Genomic DNA, 24,998 nt, shown 5'->3' on the forward strand with positions numbered 1-24,998 from the left:
AAAGACCTACAGTATCTCCATTACTCTTATCTATATCCATTGTCCTTGTATAGGCTTCTTTTGCCGGCGGTACTATAATTGACCATTATCCTTGTGGCTCGCGCGGCCTTCGGAATATCAATTTTATAATAATTCATGGCCGAATACAATTTCATTCATCTCGACAACTTCGGACCATGTAACGTGATTCGGTAATGTAGTATGGAAATAATAGTATATTTGTATTTGCCGAAGCAATGCCCTAGCATAATAGAAACAACGCGGGAGCAATAATAAGATGGACAAATAAAAAGTGCAATGGCAATCTCATCGTATTTATTAATATTTTTTGAGTATTAGAATCGGAGATCTTTTGAAAATCTTTCGATAACCTTTTTACTGAAAGGATAAAAAGGAAGCTTTGTCGAATTAAGTAGCATTATTGACAATACCATTCGTCTATGCGCGTGACTCGAAAAACAGAAAAAAAAACCGTGCTGTTACTTGGCTTAACAAAGAGTTCGACAGTGAATTTCACACGACCACTGGCTCGCAAAACAAACAGCCAACGCGCTCGTTAATAAACGTACAAGTGGTCGTGCTTGTGCGCGCGAGTAGCGTTCGGTAAAAACTCATCAAGCTCACGAGTGCGCATACACGAATGTACCGGGGTTCCGTTCGAAAAATTTGCTAGCTCGTACGATTAATCCGTTTGTCACTCGCTCCCCGTTGCTTTATTTCGTATTTTTTTGTTGCCTTCCCTCAGCCAAGCGGCTCGCACAAAGCTATTGCGACAAAAAAAAAAGAAAAAAGAAAAATCTCGCGTCCCTGGATAAATGTCATCGGATCGCACACTCGCTCGCCTAGCGAATGATATTACCTGCGGGAGAGTTAAAAGGCTTTATCGTTACATTTCTCTTTTTTTTTACAAGCCAGCTCTTGTTGGACGGTTATAAATACGTTAGATTTGCCGAGATACTCGAGTTTGTGACATTTTTTTGTCTGCTTCGTGACGCCGCATAGGAGAACGGGATTTTCGTGCGTAGATATCGCTGATATTATTTACATACGTAGCCCTATCTCGGACTTTAGAATTTTTCATTTCGATGTTTGCTTATTGTAGATTGCGTATGCATTGGATTCTGTCTCTTGTTTTTTCACAACAAACGTTTATTCCGTCAACATATTCCTCGATTTCACTGTGCGTATCGATTCATTTGCTACGACAAGATATGTTGAAAATTCGAACACTAATAAACAAAATATAAAAAAACTGTAATGGGGAAATATTTGCCTCGCTTTTAGTCATTATATAACTTTGTAACGTGAACATCGTAGATCTGGTTAAATGCATTTTGTTAAAAATTGATAGTAATAGATAAATCAATAAAATTTTAAAGTACATCTGTAGTACAATCGACAGGTTAACAAGGCAAAATTGTAAATTGATCAAATTCACTAGCAAAAGTCTTGATCCAGGCGCCAATACAGACAAGGCAATCGCTAAGAAGAATAATATTGAATACAGACGCACTCAGTCAGATATGATGCTAGCAAAATAAAAACCACATAGTAGAACATGTAAGATATGGTAGTGCAATCAACCGCAAACGAAGATAACTTGTAGTACCTGTGAATGCATCGGAGTTTTTGTTGCTCTTTTTTACATACTGAATGAGATTGCTAGAGCGGAACTTTCGTCAGGCATGGATTTACGAATGTTGGCGATGTCAGTGAAAGAGCACTTTCGGCCTTTTATTACAGCAGGCATAGTCGTTACCTCGTGACGATGTTGGATATGATGGAGTACGACCCAGTGGTCGTTGATGCTCGTCGAGTAGAGAATGTATAGCCCCGGTATAAGCCATCGTCGCCTACAAACTTTGATCTCTGATGCGTGATCCTCACTCGTTTCGCCTTGATCCAGTCGACGCGTTTCTAAAAAATGGTGAACTCTGCATATACTCGCCTTTTTTCAGCGATCTGCACTGAAAAACACTAGAACATTGTTCCTCTTTCTAAATCTCGGTATCGGTTGATGTTTCTTACGTTTAGACGTCTGTTGTTGGGCGTTGGGTCGCAGTGACAAAAATTAAAAAGATGATAGTCGAAAATTAATAAATGTTGCGTCGCTATGAGCCACGAGCACAAATTCCTTATTGATCGTATTATCTTATCAATCAGCGTCAGTTTGCTTTTCGATGGTTGTATGCACAAGATGAGATGTATATGTATATAATGAATATAATTTTATTATGATTTTTTATCTAACAAATAATTAATTGGTGCTTTGCGGTCGACATAGTTTATTAATGATGTCTTCTATGGATTGATCGACATCGACTATTACATACATTACGTACGAAGATGAATTAGAAAGACTTATTTTCCACTATTCAGCCTCAATTGCTGCTATTAAAAGAGAAATTTTGTTTACTTATTTCATAGATAAAATTAGCGCTGCTTTCAACAGCAGATAAGATTTAGAAGGTTTTACATTTATTCTACACGAATGCATGATGACATCTAGTTTCAGTTTGATATAAAGCAATAGCCAGAATAATCTGGTTGCCAATAGATTAAACGGTAGTAAAGTGAAAAAAGTTAGATCTTTTGTGATAATGAAAAATAGGATAACTGATGTATTAATTAGTTAATTAAATTTGCACTGATATATAATATATATCATTTATATAATATATATAATATACATAATATATATTATATATATATCATATATGTATAATATATATAATATACATCATATACATTATATTGAGATATATGATATATATGATATATTATATATAATATAATTCACAATGTCACAGATCACGTTTTTCTTGTATTTTCTTGTCATTAGTTATGTAATGAAGTCAGCTGCTCGAAGTTTACCGCAGTTGAAACTGTTTAGCGTGGTAACGGAAACATATCAAATAGTTCATCTGTGATAGTAAATTATTGTTGTTAAAATGTCACTTGCTTGCAGCTATTTAGCCACTGTGATCGAGTTTCCGATGCCGAACTTTGGGGTGATCTGACGATGGTATGTATTATGTACCTATTATGGAAGTGCAAACATTAACATTGTTGCTGTACATGTAATACGGGTTCGTGTAACTGCGTGATGTACTATTCTCTGAAATTATTGCAGTATTTGATATATTTATATATTATGCTATTCAAAATTCAGAATAACTTATTCACTGAGGATATGTAGTATTTAATATGATAATATTATGATAATGTTATCTCTAATATAACGAAATTATTAATACATTAATGAACAGTGTTATATGATATGTAATTTAATAATGTTTTAATTCAGTAAATAATTTAATACAGATATTGCATATTGAATATTGCAAAGTACGTATGCATCAAAACTACTAATAAATTATTCAAAGCAACAGGAGGATTGCAAAATGGAAGAAAATGATGAACAATATACAACTCATATAAGTCAAATAACGAATATCTGAGTAACATCATCATGCGTAGATCGCCTGGCAACGTGCAGATTGGTATAAGCTGAAAGCAAAAAAAAAAAACAAAAAAAGAGTGAGAGATACGCTCACATTTACGTGTACTCATTTCTCTTTCCAGTCGCGTGTCGGCATCTCTCGAATGGAAATGCACGCAAAAAAATTATTTTTTTTCCTTCATACTCAGTAGGCAGGCAGGCAAAGAGCTTACAATCTTGGCGCGGCATTGCGAGCAAGGTACGTGGATTTCTTGGGTGACATTTACGAGGCGTCGGCCGTCTCGAGTCGCAGTACCGAATACAGCTGAGCAAAAATGAGCTTGCAGCTACTTCTGGTCGGACTCTACGTGCTTCGCAAGCATCAGATATGGTACAAGTCATTAGCCTGGCAACCTGTACCCTTCTTCTATTTACCGAAAAATGATGACGTTTTGCTTTTCCCAAAATTTTGCCCACGATAAAACTATCCCCATCAGAATGCCGTTACACGTAGAACTTTACTATTTATGCTGTTGAATGATAAGCTCTGCTTGTTCGAAATTCTTTTAAAAAATAGCGATTATTTAGTGGCAAAATTTATTACTACAACGGTTAGTATTATAAATGTTCTTAAAATATTATTATTTACATTCAGTTTATAATATCCGATTAATATTCTAAATAATTATTGCATAACTTAAAATTAACAAAGCATAATTGAACTTCGTTATTTCCAAAGCCATTATAATAAATTTGACCTGGCAGTTTCAAAACTCAAAGTTGTAATTATAAAATGTACTTAGCTTTGAGCGAGAACAGAAAAAAATTCGAAATTAGCAAGCTTTTCAAAAGTTGAGCGAACGATATATAGACATGATGAAAAGTTTAACGATCCTAACAGGGCAACAATTTACATCAACTCAAGACTTATGAAGGTTGTATCAAAAACTATTAACGGCGTAATAAATGAATAAAACTCTTTCAGCTTGGACTGTTAATTATTTTCCAAATGGATTACTTTTGATTGCAACATTTACCGAGTACGGAGATTTGAAGTTTACCGACTTGATAAAAAAAATCAGCGGCGGTGAGGAATGCTATATAAAAATAGTAATTAAATTGATCAAACGACAATATCGATCGGATCGATACTTTTGCAGGCTCTCTGATGCACCAAATAACGGACGACATGCTGAGCAAAGCCGGGGAAGAATCCCCGAACCCACGAAAATTATTTCTGTACGGGGCGGACGAGTTTAATATCGTCTCGCTGCTGCAAACTCTGAAACTCTGGCAGCCACACATTCCAGAATACTCGAGCGCGGTTATAATCGAGCTACGCGAGGATCGCAAAAATTATTATGTCAAAGTATGCGTAAGATTAAAAAAATTTTCAATCTTCGTTTCATTTCACTCATGGACACTTTACTTGCACTCACAGATAGTATACTACGAAGGCAGCGCAGCTGACTTCAAAGAAATGTAAATAACTGCATGTCCCAGATTATGCCCTCTGGTCAGATTCACCGAGTTAATATCCGATCAGCTGTCCAGCTACGATGAGATAATCTGCGATTACAGACCTGTCAATTTGAACGAGACGATACCCTTCTGAAGATTTATCGAAACCGATAATGCAGCTGGCTTGATTTACTCCCCGCGATCCTATCTTGTACGACGAGCTGCTTGATGCACCAAACTCTATAGGATCAGCTGACTTTCTTGGCTGACGATCACCGCAGCTACTTGTTGCCTGATTATTTCTATCAAACGATTCTCAACACTTGTCTTGCTCATTAAATTATTTATTAGAATTTTTATTGTCTACTTTTAAAGGATAAGCGCAATAAAATCTTGAAAAATCACAATAATGTTATTAATCCATTAGTTCTTAATTTTTTATTAATGAATTAATGTTTTCTATCATTTCATTGTATTTTAATTTCAGAATATTTTTTTCTGTTATAAGTAACCAAGCGACAACATGAAAATAAAATATTGTTTATAAAAAGTGGAGACGCGTCATCAATTATTTCATACCTTACCATACAGTCAATTGCAAAAAAATTAAACGTTTTTTAGTATGTCTTCATACTTGAGGGGTCCAGTTGGTGTTAAACAATTAAAATTATAAGTTTTTTTCACTGTGGTGTAACAAAATTTTATTAATGTTATCATCATGAACATTTTTCCATTGTGAAGTACTCGGTAAATGCTTTTATTTTCTTTCTTTTAAGTCTCAAAATTTTACGTAAGGGCTCTAGAGAGGCACCTTACTTTTTGAATAAATTTGAGTCCTTTACCACGTTTTTTTGAACATGAAAGAGATTGAAATAATTTTTTAAGGGTTAATTTTCTTTTTTCGTATCAGTAGTTCAGATTAAGTGAAGAATTTTTCAAAATAGGCGATTTTATTATTTTTATGAGCACTTTTTCAAAATTATCTAAAAAGTATTTTGAAAGAAATGTATAAAAGTTCTCATATTCAAACTATTTTCGTTCACTATAACGTTCAGAAAAGTGTGATAAACCAAATTTTTTCGAAAAATGTAGTAGATCCGTATGTGAAATTAAAAAAAAAACGATAAAGCATTTACCAAGTACTTTCTGATGAAAAAGTGTTCTTGATGATAATTTTAATAGAATGTCCTTTACATTACAGTAAAGAAAACTTATGAATTTCACTGTTTAATATCAGTTTACCCCTTAGTATTCATTTAAATCTATTAAAAATATTTTCGTAATATATACTCAGTTTCATTTATCAAAAACATTAGTATTCTTTAAAATACAATAATTTAGGTCATGTATCGTGAAGTTCTCCCTATGAAACCTCAATTTAAAGCTGCTTTTATGAGCTTTAAAATAAACTTCCTCTCGACAAGCAATCTTAACAGCCAAATATGATGGTTGTATGCGCTTATAGGCTTTATATAATTACGTAAACTAATAAAAGTAGTTTCTCTGATATTGTGATTACTTGGGTTATGTGCCATTAAATATTTCGCGTGAGAGCTGATTTGAAAGCCGTTACTATAAGTTTTTAAGTGATATCTTCTGCGATAAAAAGTTCTGTAAGTTTATGAGCATATTGCTTTTGTGAATTAAGCAAAAACTATTTTTTCATTAAAATAAAGTAAATAAATAAAAATAATAGAGTTGATTAACGTTGTCACTTATACTTTGTAAATAACTGTAATATTTTTGTTATTCGCATTATACGTAATAATGTGTGTGCATTGATACCGATATTCAAAGGTACGTAATTAATGAAATGGTTAAACCCATATAGTACGTCATTCTAGAAAAAAGCATAGAAATTTATCAGCAAATAACTACTTTATGCTTATTAGTTTTATGCTTTGAATATTGAAAATACGCTCGCTATAATATTTTACACGCTCATGAATAATAATAAAAGAAGGTGTCCCAATTGATTCCGAAATAAAAGTAAATTGAAGCAAATAGAACTTTTACGGTAGTGCTTATTAAAAATTTTCAAGGGGCGGAATGCTTAGAGCACAACCAAAAAGGAGAAAGCTCGTAAAAAACTTAAAAAGCGTCGCGAAATATTTCGCTTTTGAGTTATTCATGTGTGCTGGCGCTCAATTCGCTCGCGAAAGAAACTTGTTAAAAAAAAAACTAAGCTCGTATCTAGTTTAAACAGATTCAGTATGCGAAATCGACGTGCTGGCCCTTTGAGCTCTCTTTTTTCGCAAAGAGCGCGCGAGAGGGCGTGGAAGGGGGGCGGGAGCAACAGCACGCGCGAGTGCGAGAGAGAGGCTGGGATTGAGATGAGATAATATCCGGCAGTGGAATATTGGCGGAGCCCCGTACAATTTCCTCCGTCACGATACAATGCGTAGAGAGGGGGTCCGGGAAGGGGGAGGGGGAAGAGCGAGCGTGCTTCCGATAAATTACATTCCGCCGAGAATCGGCGCTGCCGCCGCGACGATAATAATGACGTCTGCGGATTTCTCATCGTTACGCCGCTGCTGCAAAGCTACGACTGTGCGTCGGATACGAATTCAAACTGACCTCATATACATCAAGGTGTATGTGCGTGCGCGTTATGCGTTGCGTATTGATTGATGCTGAATTTCCATTGGACGAGCTCGACCAATACAGCACGTTTCGCTATTGACCGACACTTTCCCTTCGCTGCACGCTAGTCATATCGTTAGCTTTCCCAGCTGGATTTCAACGTGTTCGGTTTCCTCGCTATATTTGAATAAACTGACCTGGTTCCATTGTCTCTGATACGGGCAAATAAAAAGTTAATTTTATGAAGAAAGCAACGAGCGCTGAGTATGAAATAAACCACACTCAACTTTTTTCGCGAGGTTCGCGATTGCTTTTCATCTCGCGGAAATCAAAGTATTTGATGAAAAAAGTTTCACCATCAAACTTTAGTAAAATCGCAACGAGAAAATTCTGAGGGCCTTTAATTTTCACATTAGTTTCCCGGTTCGTCTAAGCCACTGCTCTCTCATGCAATCGATAAATTAACGGCGGCGGGGGGGGGGGCAGAGAAAGGGATTCGATGGGCGTAAAATTTCGAAGGTCCCTGAAAGCAATTTCTTCTCACTCGTTCGGTGGATGCGCCGCGCAACATTATAATTTTTAATGCCCCGCTCGCGCTCTCTCTCTCTCTCTCTCTCTCTCTCTCCTTTCTCATGTGCAGCATGCTGGCGTTATTTATTGCAAGACGCATTGCTCTTTCGCACTATCGTAGCCTCTCTCTCTCTCTCTCACCAGGAAATTCAGCCGTAGATCACCCAGACCAGTCTTCCTTCGAGACAGCGTGTAACGTACGACGCAAAGTGCAGCGCAGCGACGCGCCGATCAGAAAAAGTTCTCTCGCCAGCGCCGCCGTGGAGGGAGAGAGAGAGAGACTTATCCCTGCGGTCACGCGAGCCAACACATACACATACATTCGCATGCACCATCTTTTTAAGTTCTGTAGCCTTGTTTACGTACGTGCTGTTGTTTGTCTTTTTCATAGTGAATGTGGCACACTTGCACTGGCGGTGCACTTTATTCGACGATGCATTCTTTCACGGTTGCTGTTGGTATATTTTTCGCAATACTCCATTTTCGGCGTTTTCGCCATTTTTCATCACTCTATTTATCGCTCGCATTGCAACATTTGAAATGACGATCTATATTTCTAAGTCCTATAAATATTATAAAACGGTTAACTTAAAACTGAATAAATGATGGAAATAGCCGAGTGCTGAAGTGTCAACATTAGAAATAGAACTGACGTTACCATTTGACATTTTTCCATTATTCATTATTCCAAATATCTTTTTCCAAGAAGCAATGAAGAATGACGCTGTGAAATTATTTGTGAGCCAAGTATAGACAAAACTCAATTGAAATTAAAAGAAGCTTTCGTTTAAATTACTACTTCAGCGAAATCGAAATGCAATATATGGTACACTTATTCACGGTCCGGCAGTATAAATAGCCCAAAAAGTCTTTTCACCTTGTTCACGAAATTGTTCGTCTCCAAACCGCAATGAGAATTGTTACATAAGTAAAAAGTGGAACAAAGCGTGTGACTCGATACTTTAAGCTCCTGTCGCAATTACTTAAGAGATACATCGCTAGATTTGATAATTGTGCCCGCGGCGCGCTAGATAGGTGCAAGTCACGCGACGCCGATAAAACGAAACCGAGAAAAAAATGAAAGCGGGGGAGAGATGAGAACGAAGCTCGCGCGAGCGCGTATATATATCAAATTTTCCCTGGTGTCTGAGCAACACGAGTCAGGAGGTGGCGGGTAAGATATAGCAAACGCGTGGGCAATCGATTGACGCGAGAGCTTTTTCAACATCCCGCAAGCTCTACCTGTCCCCTCGGAAACGCGAAGCCTCTTCTTTCCCGTATGCGCGGGTCCTCGCAGTCGAGAAAGAGGAGACGGGATTTTGATGTGCCGAGATTTTACCCTTGATTTATATCGTCAGTGAAAAACCGAATCCCTTAGCTCGTCGGCCATGCCTTCGCCGTGCGACCCGTTTCTCATCTTTTTTCCGTTACCCTTATCTCTTTCAAATTATCATTATTTAAAAGGAACCTTCCAAGAGTTTCTGAGATATTTTCTTTTTTTACGACCCACGTGAAAATGCTGATTAAGCTCCTTTCGATGGTGACGTTATAGCGTTGAACTTACTTATCTATTTTCAATGGCGAATAGACATCAGGCGTTCCGTAATGGCCTTCAAGTAGATATACCTACACACTTCAGTACATGCTAGGATTTGAATTTAATAACGAAACTTGTTTTGAGCCACTATAGGTGTAACTCAAGGACTAGAGTTCGGTAGTTGTGGTCTGTATTTGTTATTAATCAGTGATGATAAAACCATATTCCCTTTTCTTTCGTATCTGCAAGTAAAATATAACTTCGATGAAAAGTATATCTGGAGCCGCATCCATTATTTATTGACAGCTGCTATACAAGTCCGAATTTAGAAAATATGTTATTAAATATAGACTATTAGAACTACAAGGATTGATGTTTACTTAATCAAAAATTATTTCAAAATTGAATGAACATATTTTCAATTTCAATTTTGATGCAAAGCAACATTTAATATCGAATGAAAAAAAGCACTACAAACATAGATACGGTCCTGAAGTGAATTTTAATAACACGAATCAATCCTACCGAATATACAGCAGGATATGCTGAAATTGATTTCTTTTCAAAACTGATAACACAGTGAATCTTCTATATAATAGCTATGTCAAATGAACTATTTGAATTTTTAACGCGGCCTCATTGAGTCAAAGAATCAATGTCAACGTGGGAAAAGAGACAAAAAACAACCGAGTAGTGTTAATATTCATAGAGGCTAATGAAAATCCCTTGTGATCGTCAATGGAGCGAGCACATGCGCACGCGAGGCAGCCAAAATAGCACAGTGAAAAAGTCGTCAAATTTGCCTTGGGCCTCGCAAGCAAAGTGGAGCTCTTGTAGGAAAGAAAATTAACTTCTCCTTTTGGGCGCTTGAATATTCATCGGCACGTGGCTCTCTCTCTCTCTCTCTCTCTCTCTCTCTCTCTGTCCTTGCTCGCGCATTGCATTAATATTTATCGCGTGGTAAATTCGACTGGCGCGTTATTAGTCGAAGGCGGTGGAGCTCCACGAATCGCGGAGTAATGCCGTTATGGCGCTGTAGCCGTGCCGTGTTAATTCATTATTCGCCAAGGTGTAATGGCGCTCGAGATTAAACATTCATCAAAGAACTAACGCACGCCTGTGGCGACCGACAAGATTATTCAATGGAATTTTTTATGAGATTGTTGCAAGTTACTAGCCACGAATTATTGCAGATTAATTCGAGCACCCTGAAAGAGAGAGAGAGAGACTTTGGCTGACTTAGCTTGACTTACACTACTTGAACGTTGTGGAAGAGAGCATCATTTGAATCAATATACTTTTTAACAACGAAATCAGGGGGATGCTTTATTTTAAAACTCCAAAACTTCTTCTTGTTTATCATTTTCATTCTTAATGTCGTTAATAAAGATCGTTCTCGACTCCGCAAAGTAATTTAAATATCTTGTTAGCGAATATTTATGGAGTCAATTTGAGTGAAAAATATCAGATGAACGTAAAAGTCTGTCTCACGCTAAAAGATAATTATAAATTCATTAATTTCAGACGTTATCGCTATTAATTTAAATGTGAATGAATATTAAATGTATCCCCATATAAAAATAAATTCGAAATCCACTGAAAATCTAGAAATGGAGAGTAATAACAAAATCTATTTTATGAATTTGTATCATGATCTCAGAAAAAAAATATCAAGTTGCGATTACACTTGAATCGCAAAAATTATAACAAGTTTGTCTATTGTTGCAAATAAGAGCTGACAGAAGTGAATGCTCGCAAGAGCAGTGTCTCCGATCGAGCGGCAGAATTAAATTCGTATGTGCATATAGCACTTGGCAAACTGATAATACATCAGCTTCCCTCTGCCTAGGCAAGTTCTCCTTAATTAATCGAGCTCGCGAGCTACTTGCGTAACTTTCCTAATTTATGCAGATCTGAGTCGCCGGCAGCGAATGCACGCGCCGACGAAGCAAACTGCTGTCTTGCGCATTCGCAGCGATTGTGTGCGGTCTTGTTTTTCGACTCAACTTTTCAGCCGCACGCACAATTCTTTTCATTTTCATTGCCGTACCTGAATTTCCCTTGGAATTTTCAAGCGAACTCGATTGCCGCGGGAAGCTCCAGCGTCATGTTTTCGCAAAAACTTTCTTTCCTTAAGATTTTTCTCTCTTGTAATTTTGCGGAGCATCGATGAACGCGCATTACTGATGATCTGTTTACCTTGGGCGAGCGCGCACTTTTCATCTGAATTTATACGCGCGTGAGCAGTACGCAACTCCCCTGAGGGTAGAAACTCGAAATTACAACAAACTTTTCTGCCAACTTCCCTGCTCGTCTTCTTTCCAGCAGCTGCACGCGGGGGTTGGATCTTTTGTCGTGATTCCACGTCGATGAGTCGATGCAACCGCAAGCGATAATCACCGGTGAGTTTCTCTATGCACCCTCCAGGCTTATTATGGTCCTTTTTCGAGTGTCTCGGACAGTGTAAACGTACATCAAGCTCAACTACTTCGCAGTGCTACATTGTGCGCTTGAGGGAGGGGCAAAAAGTTTTACCAACCTTACAGATTGAAAAGTACTTGATTACAAGCAAGATTTTTAATGTTTATTCAAACGTCATCACAGAGCTGGGATATACGAAAATGCAACAATTTAAATTCAATTCCAAGAATAATAGATTGCAATCTTGAAAGTCGTTAAAGCCATCGATTCTTCGTTAAACAAATACGAAAAAATAAACCTTCGATTTGTTTATTTTTCAGTTACTTTGATTGGCTGCATCCATATAGTAGCGTTGAGAGTTGTAGCTAAATTTGTCTAGCAGCTAAATTCGACAACAATCAAAATAATTGGTCTTAATTAGTCACTTCCGCTTCAAAGTTTTTCAGGTAGTTCTGGCCTATTAGAGAGAAAGTCTTTTTGAATGCAACAAGAGAATCATAGAAACAGCGCTCGAGTAGCGACAGACAACACAAACGACAAAAAAATGAGACCCAAGAGAGCGATGGAGCGAGCAAGAGAAAGAAGAAGAGAAGAGAGAGAGAGGCAGCAGCACAACGCGCAACATCTATCGAAAGGTGAATTGAGTTTTGCAGCAGTAGCGAACGGCGATGGCAGCTTTCCTGTTGCCAGTCGGAAATTGTATTTCTCAGTGCCAAATGTCGATGGATTGTAAAAGCGAGTGCTTTCGTTGCCGCCGACAATCGAATTCGATAATGAATTTCCCTCTCTAACCCTATAGGTGTATATATATATATATATATATATATATAGAAAACGGCGGCATTGGTGGCGTGGGCCCCCCCTTCCCCTTTCGTCGCGGCTCTCGTAACTACTTTCGATTAAGAGAAGAGCTCTCGCGCGCTTTTATTCGAGTCGCTAAACTTTCTACTGTGTGCGCTTTCTCTCTCTCCCTTGTCTTCTCTTTCGACTACGATTTTTTGCTTGATTTGCATTTGAATTTTTATTCCTGCGCCTCGGCAATAGATTCGGCGACTTTGTAATCACAAGTGAGCCAATATTAGAAATGGTTATTGCAATGGTATTAGCTTTTTTTTAGCATATAAAGTTATTTGTTAATTAAAATCTGTATTGGAGTAAAACATAAAATAAAAATATCATATTTGCAATATTTTGTGTCTTTATTCACTGGCGAGTCATATTCCGTTTTTCTGCTGTGCGTTTGAAGTATCACGACCAGATTGGCAATGTTATAATTTTTGAGAATAAAAATTGGAAACAAATCTGCAGGAACCTTATACCCGATATAATATATAATAGGTGAACATTACTGTAATGTGTACTTCAACTGTTCAAAATCTTGTTATGAACTTTGAGTTTAACTGGAATGTAATTATGCTTACGAGTTTACTGCTTACACTGTTTTAATAAGTCCCTTTTTTAAGAAAGCAACCGGCCGTGCTTTTATAGTTTTACGTAGCTAGAAAAGGGGAAAAAGCTAAAGTGATATCTAGTATGCGTCGCAGGCGATTCGAGTGCGCGGATTAATTAATGGCACTTTTGAGTGCAAGTAATATTACTTGCGCGCTCGCTGATGCCGTGTTCACCTTTCCTATTGTGCTTATCGATCGTACTTTTTTCCTTCCTCTCGCGCGTAATAAAGTCACGTATATTATTTTTTTTTAATAGTTGATTTACTGATAACGGTCCCCAGAGTCAATCATAGCTTTCGTTAATCACTAATCGAGCGAATGTAAAACAATGAAACTTTTCTTTAGGAATTTTCACATATAATATTCATTTTGAGCATATAATCCACTAAGGAGCTTTTAATTTTTGTAATTGAAGCTTCCGAGATTGAAATACTTTTTCCAACCAATTAACTGCGAAATTCCCTTCTGAAACTTTTAACGACAATAGTGTTCTCCAATACTTTTTGATAAATTTGCTGTTTTTTTATTTTCGACTGAGATGTTTCAACTGTTTATTAAATTATAAAAGCATTTTATTAGCTTAGCTATAAATAAAATATATTCTCGCTAGAGTTCCTTTCATGTCTTGAACTCCACGTTAACTGCATCGTTGAGCGTTGACGTCGCCTTTACGTGCTCATTTGAATAACAATACCATAATCGGATAGAAATAGGAGCTTGCTCAGTTAGTAATTGGAGAGTTACAAACAAAATGAAGTGGAAAAAAAGTGTGATAGGTATGTGGGTAGTCCCATGCGGTTCCGTAGCTTAATTGAAAGGCCAAATGCGACGATTAGACGGAAATGTGAGAGCTGGTCTGGCATAGTGTACCAGCTGTTTAATTACATCGCTGACTAACCGCTCTGAATTAATCGACAGCCCTTTACTTGGCGTCCATCGTGAACCTAAGTGCACCGACTCATCAGGCGCGTTTGTCTCGAGGTGCTAGTACTGCCAGGTCAAGTTACTACAACTAGCATCTAGTTCGTTGAATTGTTTGAGAGTGATCATAAGGCTTTATCGATGCAGTCTGACCAAATTCGCAGTTAACTACTAACTATTTCAGCGAATCATGCTCATCATCGTTTCTATTCTAATGTGCTTTTTCCATTTTTCTCTTTCAAAAATCAAAATAATTTTTTTTACAAATTATTCCATCAAATTTAAAATATTGATAAATATATTTGAATTTAGGAAAATCCAAAAAAATTACACTGACTTCAGGTTCACTTTAGTTTTTAAGAACTTAATTTTCATTTCAGCATTCATTGGAAAATTTACGTAGCTTATAAGAGCAAAGTGCAAAAAAAAAATCAGCATGTGAGTAAAAATAGCCCGTAATATGAAAAATCCAAATGGTAATTCTTTCTCGTATCATTAATTTAATGAATTTTTTCTCTTCACTTCGAAAGTTGAAGGGTGCCCTTCGCATCTAAAAGCTCACAGGTAGACGTATACGAACTATAATTAATTTTAGTCGACGGCTCGTCAGGTATCACGTACGAGGCTCTTGAGTTTCGTCGCGCGAACGACCACCTGCTAATGACAAGGAGCAATTAGAGCGCGACTTTTCATGGAATAATCCTGGTTTCGCTTTGTCGATTTTTTGATTTTACTGAAATTTACATGACTGCATACTTGAATTCTTGTTCAATTTTATTAGCTAAGAAAATATATTTGTTTTATGAAAATATATAATTAAAAGGATTATAAAGAGTGGTGGATTCTATGGATAAGCAAATTCATGGAATACAATATCACCTAGACGTAACATTTATTTTCAGTTCTGTTTATTAAAATATCATTACATCTTAATTGCATGTACAAGTCATTTATCTATTTTTCTGCAAACGCCTTCTTGTATACTTTATTAATTTGTTGTTGTTGCTGTTTCGTTCATATTTTCAAAGAAATGAACTCGGCATGTGCTGCCGTCTTTCGAAGTGAACGTTCCATTTACAATTCATAACGCCTTTGGCACGCTCATTAAAAGTGACTCACTCTCCTTTTCACTCATTTATTGTATATATGTATATGTATATACATATACATATACATGTATATATCACTCACACATATTCCCTCTCTTTTTCTCTCACGCGGGGATGCGCAAACGATTCGTGAATCCGGGGGGCAGAGTGGAGAAGGAGAGAAAAGACGATGACGAGAATGAAGAGGGAAAGAAGCGAAGGGAACAAAAGTAAAAAATAACAAACAAACACAACGATATACAAAGCACCGAGATCCGCCTTAACGAGCAAGTCAAGCAAAACGCCAACGCAAAAAACCATTAACGTGTAATGCGTAGTACATCGCTCTTCTCGCGGCTGCTTCTGCCTGCTGCTCGCTTGCAAATAACAAAGAGTGCCGTAAAATACATCGCGCCACTCTGCGCGCCGCGACGTACAATAGACGGGAGTGCGCGAAAAAAAAAGACAAAGAAAAACAAAAAAAAACGAAATGCAGTCGTGGGTCGGAGCTAGGGAAGGAGACAAAACAATGTGCGCCATGAGGACTAGTTTTCCTCGAGGTTGAATCAAGTTTACGCACTCTCTCGGCAGTTGTCAACAACAGGGGTTTACTTGGCTGTTTGTTGCTTGTTGTTCATAGTTATATACTAGTTTTTCACATACACGCCCCCGAACACAAACATATGGTACTCTCGCGAGCTCGCTGGTTCTAGTCGATTCACTTTTTCTGGCTTCCAACGTTAATTTACAATCGGGTACAGCGTTAACTGGGTGATATTACGTGCACGTACGACGGCGCTCGTTAACGATGGAATAGGCCTTCTCGCCGAGAGCTATATATTCTATATACACGTATATGTATAGCTTAACGAGGAAGAAAATATACACGCTCTAACTCTTGCACTCTCTCTCACTCTCTTTCACTTTATACATAATTATCGCATCGAATATTCGCCGGGGCTCTGGATATAATCGTCAGCTCCGCGCAGGGCTGGCGCTTAATAATCCGCGATTTCGCGTAACTCAAGACTCTCGAGGAAATGCCTTCGTTGGGGGAAAAGGCGGCATTTGAAAATAAAAAAAAATAATTTTTTTTCTCGGAGCAGGACGAGCAAAAAAAATGTACGACGCAGGTCGAGAGGGTGTACTCGAGACTTGCGCGCGCGCCCACAAATTGTCGCGGAGCCCGAGTTTTTTAGCGCACTCCGACCGGAAAAGAAGGAATAATAATGAAGACTCGCGTAAATTTGTCATTTCGTTATTATTATTTTTACCCTGTGCGTAACCCGGTGTTGTAATTGGATATCTCTAACAAAGCCTCGCGCTTGCCTCTCGTATATTCCTTTGATTGGATGCTTGATCGTCAGTCATGGGTGAAAGTGAACACCTGTTCGGTCACGCTTCAATGGAATTAGAGATTATCTATTATTTTTGAAGGAGCTTCTTTGTTAGCTTAGTTTAACTTCAGTTTGACTGAGGAGTCGAGTAAACGAATACAAAAATTCCGAATGTTTTGAATATTCTCGATTGGTTGGTTGAAAACATTCACCCACGCTTCTGTTGATATTTTCATCGAATATGCGAGCTCGCTACGATTATTTTTTTTCTTTGTTTTTCGAGTGATTTTCAAATGTTTTTATCAGTCGGACGGAAAAATCACACGAAGCACATAAAAATTTCATTTACCGAGATAAGAACCTCATCAATAAATGTCTTTTATTTTATTTTATTTTTTTATTTCAAGGCAAACGCAGTTTCGTATAACTATACACAGTTTATAATTCATTTGCGCTAATTTCGACACACCAACCATCAAAGCAACGAATTTTTACAATTATTAAACAATCACAATTGTTAATATCGAAATCGGATCTTAGCTTTCTTTTTGAAAAATTGCGTGTTACAACAACCGGCTCTGTCAACATAAAATATACACGCTTTTAACACATGGTCAACAACAACGTCTCTCGTCGTTCAACGTAGAGAACAAAACAAAATATTCGCGGACGCTCACTCGTATATATATACATATATATATATATATATATATATATATATATATATATATATATATATATATATATATATACATAATATATATATATATATATATATATATATATATATATATATATATGACGGACGTCTGACAATTTAGCCTCCAACTTCGATGCACACTCCTAGTCACGCATAAACGCACGCATACAATCGAGTATTTGTTTTATATAACTTCTGCTGTCCGTGCATTTTTTTCATAAGACCGACAGTAACGAGTAAATGGCCTCTCTAGGACAATATGCGGGAACTCACGTACACATGTGTGTGTACAGTAGATGATCGCTTGAATTCTCAATACTTTTTTGTTTTATATAATAAATATACATATATTTATGCTCGCTAAATCGTAGGCGCTCGACACTGTACATGCCTCTCGAGAATGACGGTTATCGCTTAGAAACTTATGGGAGTATTTTTGTTTTTTTTTCTTACAGATTTAATTACAAAGTTGTGAGTTTGTGTGTGCATATGTTTTACGATCAAATGGTCGCATGTAGACGCGGTAATGGTATATACTTGAAATTACCGCGTCGTTATGTATTTTAATAATTTAAGTCGATTACACCTTAGGTGACATAGTTGATTTTTTGATGGATCGGATATCAGTCTTCAAGCGCGTGAAGAGAGAAAAGAAAAAATAGTAGTAACAACGCGAAGTGTCTGCAAGCTATACAGTGAATCGATGCGCACTACGAGTACATTGTATATCACCAAAGACGCGCGAGCCTTAACTATCTCTCGCAGTGTGGTGTGTTTGTGTGTGTTAGCTATAAAGGTATATGTATACATAAGATATATGCAGATATTCACACGCAGACAGCAACCGTACTTCTTTTTTTTTATAACGGCATAAAAAACGATGTAGAAAGTTTCGCGTTCGTAAAAAAGATGGCAAAGGGGGTGCGGAGCATCATGGCAACGTCGCACGACGACGAGGTTTTCTTATATACGCGAGTGTGCGCGCGAGCAAAAGTAGAGACCCTGTGTGTGTATCTTTCTTTCTCTCTTTTTTACCTGATTAATGAATGGATCCATGGGACATGACCCGATAAAAATCCGTGACAAATAACGAGGTCCCTAAAGACCCTTTTTCTCGCCTCCGAAATTCCGCAAATCCTCGAGTCTCCCGAGAAGATTTTGACTTCAATTTTATTGTACTTTTCTCGCGGATTATTATTTTCCCGAAAAGTGAATTAGGGTTTCGAATGTGGTTTTCATTGGAAATGGAAGAAAAAAATTGCTCAAACACGCGGAACAATTAAACTTGATGAGATGTCGTTTGGTTCGAGCAAAAGCGTCAGCATTGAATATCTGAAAGTTTATCCTAGTGCATACTTACTTTGGAAGTCAGATGCAAATGTGATGATAATTGCTGTTCGCGGCGTATCAGAGTGAAAAGCAAAGTGCGCGCTCTCGGGCAATAAGAGCGCACGTACCGAGGGCAAATTTCTTATCTCGAGCGTGTCGAGAAAGAGAGAGAGAGAGAGAGATACTTTTGCACGAGAGCTTATACGCGCGAGCACAATGGAAAGCCTCGACGCGCGACGTCGTTAAAAAAATCACGCGAGGGGCTTGGGATAGACGCATCACACACATACACATAGGCGCGCATACCTCGATGATGGCACTTGGTTTTTCTATTTTCTTCTTAAAGCAGCTCCTCGCTCTCATCGGACATGCCGTACATTTGAGGACGACGCTCGTCTCGCTGCTGCAACTGCTGCTGATGTTGCTGTTGTCGTCGCTGCAGTAACGCGATACTTGCTGCTTTGTAGTTTATTGGCCCGTACGAGCGGTAGTCTACGTCGGCGTAGTCCAAATCAGTGAACTCCGGCTTGAACGGCTGCAATAGGTGCAAGAGGTAGAATTAAATAGAATTTTCTTTGAATTTAATTTTAAATTTTCTCGCTCGAAAGCTTTCAATCATTTGCAGCAGAACTTTTCTGATTGATTGATTGACTGACTGATTGATTGATAGGAGAATGGTCGAAAAATGGTTTAGCGTAATTTTCCAGCTGGGGTTATTGTTGAATATTGAAAAAATAGTTTATGACGTTTGAAAATCAGTTACAAGTTGCGATTCAAAGCCGCTACAGTGAATGTTTCCAAAATAGAGATACGCAGCCGTGTTTTTTACTTTCATCGTGGACCGAGCAAAAAAATCGAAATTTACTTCGTGCAAATTAATAGAAATGTGAGTTTCCGTGTGGTTACTTTTAATTAATCGATAATCTATAAATCTCTGCAATAATATTCCCTGATCATCGGCAAGATTATAATTGCAAATCTTCTGTGAATGACTGATCAAAGCTTGGCGAGAGAAAATCGCTCTGAGCGTGTTTAATATATACGATTCAATGATTCTTAAGATAAATTTTTTTCTTTTAATCTCATCGAGCACTTATTCAACTATCGAGAACAATCTCGTCAGCAGAGTTCGCTTTTAGTCGGCGGGCCCGCATTACATCCAACGAAAATTATTAAGAACATTCATTTTAGAACGCACTTTGAACTCGAAATTGCATCTAAATGATAGTCTAGCACAATCCAGCGAAAATACTGGAGGCCCGTAAATGCGCCAAGTAATCTTGGCGGGAAATAGTTTGAATAGTGGTACGCACGAGCTCTGCCGAATAGCTGAAATTCTCTCGGAGTCTATGTTGTTATAATATTCCGCATAATTGACTCTGCGCGTCCCTCTACACACGGCCGGTATATGCAGCCAGCCAATTATTTCAAGCTTAATTATTGATCAAAACAGAGCTGATATTGTGATTATTTAAATTCGATAAATTCCGTAACCCATGTTCAAATTAATTCGTATTAGTATGAAATGAAAAAATAACAATCATATGAACGATCAAACAAAACACACTCAACGTTGTCAAACACAAATCAAAGAAATCCAAATAAAAGTAAATAAATAAAAGCAATAGAAAACATCGAATTGGTATTTGCAAGAAAACACACTTGTCAACTTACGATTAATATCTTGCGCAATTCAGATGATGTGGAATTAGCACAAGCAGTACGAAACTCTCTCTAATTGTCGATTATTAAAAGCATTCGTGCGCGAGGGAGGATAAGTTTAATAAACACGAGGCGTCAACGCAGTATAGTATTTACGAATATGAATAAAGTTCCGTTTGTTAGGTGACAGAAGCCGGAAGAGCTTGTGGCGCGCCATTATCCAGGAAAAGAGAAAGCAATTGCAATACCTATACTCACACACACTAACGCACACACGCGCGCGCAGACTGGCGGGGTGTTTCAACGTTAGAGAGACAGAACGAGTACGTACGTGATAGTGAGAGCATCGCGCGCGCTTAGTAAATATAAGTTTGGCTGGTTGACTTGGGCCCCTAGGGAACAGAGAACAAAAGAAAAAGAGATAGATAGACAGACAGAGATAAAGAGTCGGGATTGGTAAATAAGAATGCCTTTTACAACAGCCGGCCACACACTGACGCACACCCAAACAAGCGCGTGAGAAGTTATCCAAGCTTCTTCCTTTGGGCTGGTACTAAGCGGAAAGAGAGTGCTCTACATGTACACGAGTGCTGCCCGAACGTGTCGTTTGCCATACTCGCTCTCGCGCGCTACCTTTAGATCAGACATCGATCTCCCGTCCGACGTCGAAGTCACTAAGGAAGCACAGCTCGTCGTTATACCTCTTGATCGGCTTGCGAGACTGCTGCTGCTGCTGCTGCTGCTGCTGGGCTTGCTGAGGTTGCGCCTCGGCGTCTGAAGCGTAGGCATCCTCGTAATAATGCGGATACGAGATCTTGTAGCTCTCGGGCATGCCGAGCTCGAAGCTCGTCGTCTCGTTATTGACGGCGACACCGCTGCATTGATTGTTGCGTTTGCGCTTGCTTCGATGCTTTCGCCTGGTGTGCCTGCGGTGCTGCTGCCTGTCGTAAGTCAGGTCGGGCACGTCCAGTGAGTAGGGCAACGTATTGGAGGTGATCGACGTGTCCGCCGATTGGTACTGGCCGAGATTCATCGCGTTCAGCGAGTGCTGCGAGTGCATGTACGAGCTTTGTAACGGGGACACCACCGACGATGAGTGGTATAGGCTGCGCGTCAGGGGTAAGGTCATTTGGCTAGAGCTGTTGCTTGGCAGAGGATAGCCGTACTGTTGCATCTCCTGCTGCTGTACCTGCTGATGCGGCGGCTGCTGCTGCACCTGCTGATAGTGCTCTTTGTAGTCGTAGATACTGTTGGCCGTCTGCAACAGGCAGGCCGCCTACCGGTTAGTACAAGCAACCACCAAATCAAGTTATATTTTCAAACTTTTCTCGTTATATTTTTGGTTAGTGAAAGTTTATTAGTATATGAAAGAATAGAATTATTTGGAAGAATTCAATTTATAGAGCTTAGTCATTAGTTGATGTTACGGTCAGCTGATAAATAACTAGATAATGTCTATTTCAACGAAGAGAAAAGATTAAAGCAGTTCAGTGATGGATAATATTCTATCTCGATATTGTTTCTTTAATGAAACTTCAATCGAATAATACCATCATTTTCAAGTAATTAATTATATTTGTTGGTACATACGATGTACCTGTTGGCCTGTAAAATGAAGATTAATTGGTAATTTGTGCCACGCAAATATACATTAATTTTGGAAAATAGTATTGGGTAATTGATTTAAAGAGTAAATAACATTAATATAATTGTATGTACATTTATGAATGCTATTGGAAAGCTAACGAATAAACGGTATTTATACTCGATATTTGTTTGAAGTAAAAATTTATTATACATGTTAATGCGTGTTAGTTTGAAGATAATGATGTCGGCATGCAATGTAACTAGCAAACGATAGAAGCTACTAAGAATGGTTGGTACTGAAACTTACTTCATAGCTGGTAGAAAATCGCTGATGTGTTAAACCTGTGTTTTTTCAAGAAATTTAATAGTTGTTTTGTTAGTCTAGAGTGAATATTTTCTGGTATATATATCCTGGTAAAATGAATTACTTCGTTTAATTAAAAGTACTTGCAGATGCTTCGCGATCTAGATTGCTTGATATCGAATTTTCAGTTTAAAACGTTCACTTTGAGTAAATAATCAATTAACGAGTTCGAGAATGATCTTATTTCTGGGAGGGCGGCGCCGCGCAGTGAAGCCACGCAGTCTCGACGATACATTAAAGGCTTGGTCGTCGTTTCACAAATGCAGCGATGAGGGCGCATGAAACGCGAAAGACAAGCAAAAAGACGCTATCGCGAGTACAAATCGTAGTTTGGAAAAGTATACGGATGACCAGCTGAAATAAAGCATCGAATCGTTGCAACAATGATAGCGGCATTGCGAGGATGCGCGTGGCTCGAATGGCAATCTCGCAAGAGGACTGAGATCTCTCGCTGCCGCGTTGGAGCGTGCTATGTGCGAGCGCGCGAGCCGACAATTCTACAGGCTTACGATGGCACTTGCACACAACGCGCCCGAGCGATTAAAGTCCGTGGGCATACGCGCTATTCGTCCAATTACGTCATTTTCACTGGGGCGTAAAGCCGAGCCCTTGTACCTGCTGTGCTGCTGCTGCTGCTGCTGCTGCTGCTGCTGCTACTACTGCGAGCAGACCGAGCCGATTACCGCGTGGAATGTTCCTGCGAAATTGAAGATGCCCGCGTAATCCGCGCGTTTGGCTTTTCTTCGGGCGAGCTCTAGCTTGCACGTTACGAATGCGCCTGCTCACCTGCGAGCTTTCTCCGACCGCCCGACGATTGCACCCGGCGCTTTTCCCGATGTTAAGACACCGTAAAACATACTTTTTATCTAAATTTATGGCTCGTCCGACTGGCCATTCTCAGTTGTCGAATAAAATGCCCTCGATCGGTTTCGCAAGAGAAGTTAGTGCGTGCGTAAGGATACAAGAAGAAGCCTTCACCGTGATGCGTAGGAGGAAAAAAGACGAAAAGGATGGTCTCGCTACAAACCTATGACAGCGGAACCGTCAAAAAGCGGTGAACCGGCATTCGGAGTCGGGAGCGTCGGAACGCCATCCGGTGCGCCTCGGCAGTACGAGGGAGCGTGTGCGGTGTCGACAAACCTTGGGAAATACAGGGGACGGCACGTTCTGGTAGGTGTGCTCTTTGGGATCGGTTCTCGTCGTGGATCTTGGCGCGGGGACTGGCGGCGGGTCGTAGTCCTTGTCGGGCTCCTCGTCGTCGTTGGGCACCCGCTTGTCCTCGAGGCCTTGCAAGGCGGTTCTCAGCTCGCGCGCGTCCGCCCGCGACAGGCTCGACGCGGGCGAGCGTTCCAGCGATCTCAAGCTCGCGGCGAGCGTGCTGCTGCTGCTGAGACTGCGGTGCGGACAGGCTCGGTAGATCGGTATCGCGTACAACTGATAAATGGCCGACCTAGACGGCGCGCGACCTTCGTCGTCGCTGCGCGAGTGCTCGATCTGCTGGCGTCTGTGGCGCCGGCACAGCCTCAGCGAGTAGAACTGCGTGGCGTCCTGGTGGCGAGTGCGACTCTGATGGTGAAGATGCCGATAATGATGGTGATGCTGGTGCTGGTGCTGCTTGCGCCTGCGCGGCTTGAGGCTGTTGTATCTGGGCTCGGGCGAGATCGAGCGCGGCATGTTGTTCTCGCTGAAGTGCGGACCGAGGTGACTGCAGCGCGTGGTCGACTCGTAACCCGAGCTTGACGGCCGCGACGAACACGGCGACAGACTGAGCAGTGTCGTGGTGGTCGTGGCCGTGGTCATGGTCGTGGTAGTCGAGCGTAGCAGGGCGAACGCACTCGGGCAGCCATGCAAAGCCGAGGAGCTCGCAACGCGCCGCGTCAATCTTGGCGACGGGGCTGCCGCTGCTCCCGGCTAAAACACGCGCACGACAGGCAGGCAACACAAGGCACAGCGCCAAGCACGACAACACGGAAACACACAGGTTGTACACTCCGTTCAGATATTTATGTGCTGTTTGCTAACGCATGGTGCAAAATATCAACAATGCGCGTGCATGTCTCGTACACAAGCAAGCTTGCGCAAGCTCTCTAATGCGCTCTGATTTCTTGTGCGATTCCGATGTGTGTGCGCGTGTGACTTTTGTGCCTTTTGTGATACAAGCCACTATATGGACTCTTCATGGAATTTAATCGTCGCTCGAGGGAAAAGCCAAATTTCAGCGAAATCATGATTTCGCTAATTTATCCAAAGTCTTTATTACTTAGGTATTTAGTTGGAAAAATTAAAAATCAAAATTAATTCCGGGTGCCTGGGCTAATTGCCGTTGTTAATTAATCCGTTCAGTAATTGCCCGGTGCATTCGAAAATTAATTCACGCGAACCAGACGATATATAATTCGATATTTTAATAATAGAGAGCCTTTAGGCACACGACTGATAATTTATAGCGATAGAGCAAACTTATACGCGAAAATATAATGAATCAAAAGTTTTCGACAAAATTCTCCCATTTAGAATTCTCATATAATGCATATGAGTGCATGTG

At 39.5% G+C, this 24,998-nt stretch overlaps 1 protein-coding gene across 2 annotated transcripts in view; it reads right to left on the reverse strand.

Annotated features, from left to right (window-relative positions):
• Positions 1-19,197: 19,197 nt before the first annotated feature.
• LOC131664191 (hemicentin-1) overlaps positions 19,198-24,998 on the reverse strand; it is a 111,533-nt gene continuing 105,732 nt past the window's right edge. The window contains exons 21-22 of one of the 2 annotated variants that reach the window (XM_058935088.1): positions 21,204-21,760; positions 19,198-19,375 (exon numbers count right to left, since the gene is read on the reverse strand). In XM_058935088.1, coding sequence (XP_058791071.1) covers positions 19,333-19,375; positions 21,204-21,760 — 600 coding nt within the window. In that variant the 3' untranslated portion in view covers positions 19,198-19,332. Of the gene's footprint in view, positions 19,376-21,135; positions 21,761-24,998 lie in introns of both variants that reach the window. The other variant, XM_058935089.1, reaches the window with a different exon arrangement.

This window comes from Phymastichus coffea, unplaced genomic scaffold (genome assembly GCF_024137745.1).
Source record: "Phymastichus coffea isolate CEN01 unplaced genomic scaffold, Cenicafe_Pcof_1.1 PCOF00043, whole genome shotgun sequence".
NCBI lineage: Eukaryota > Metazoa > Arthropoda > Insecta > Hymenoptera > Eulophidae > Phymastichus > Phymastichus coffea.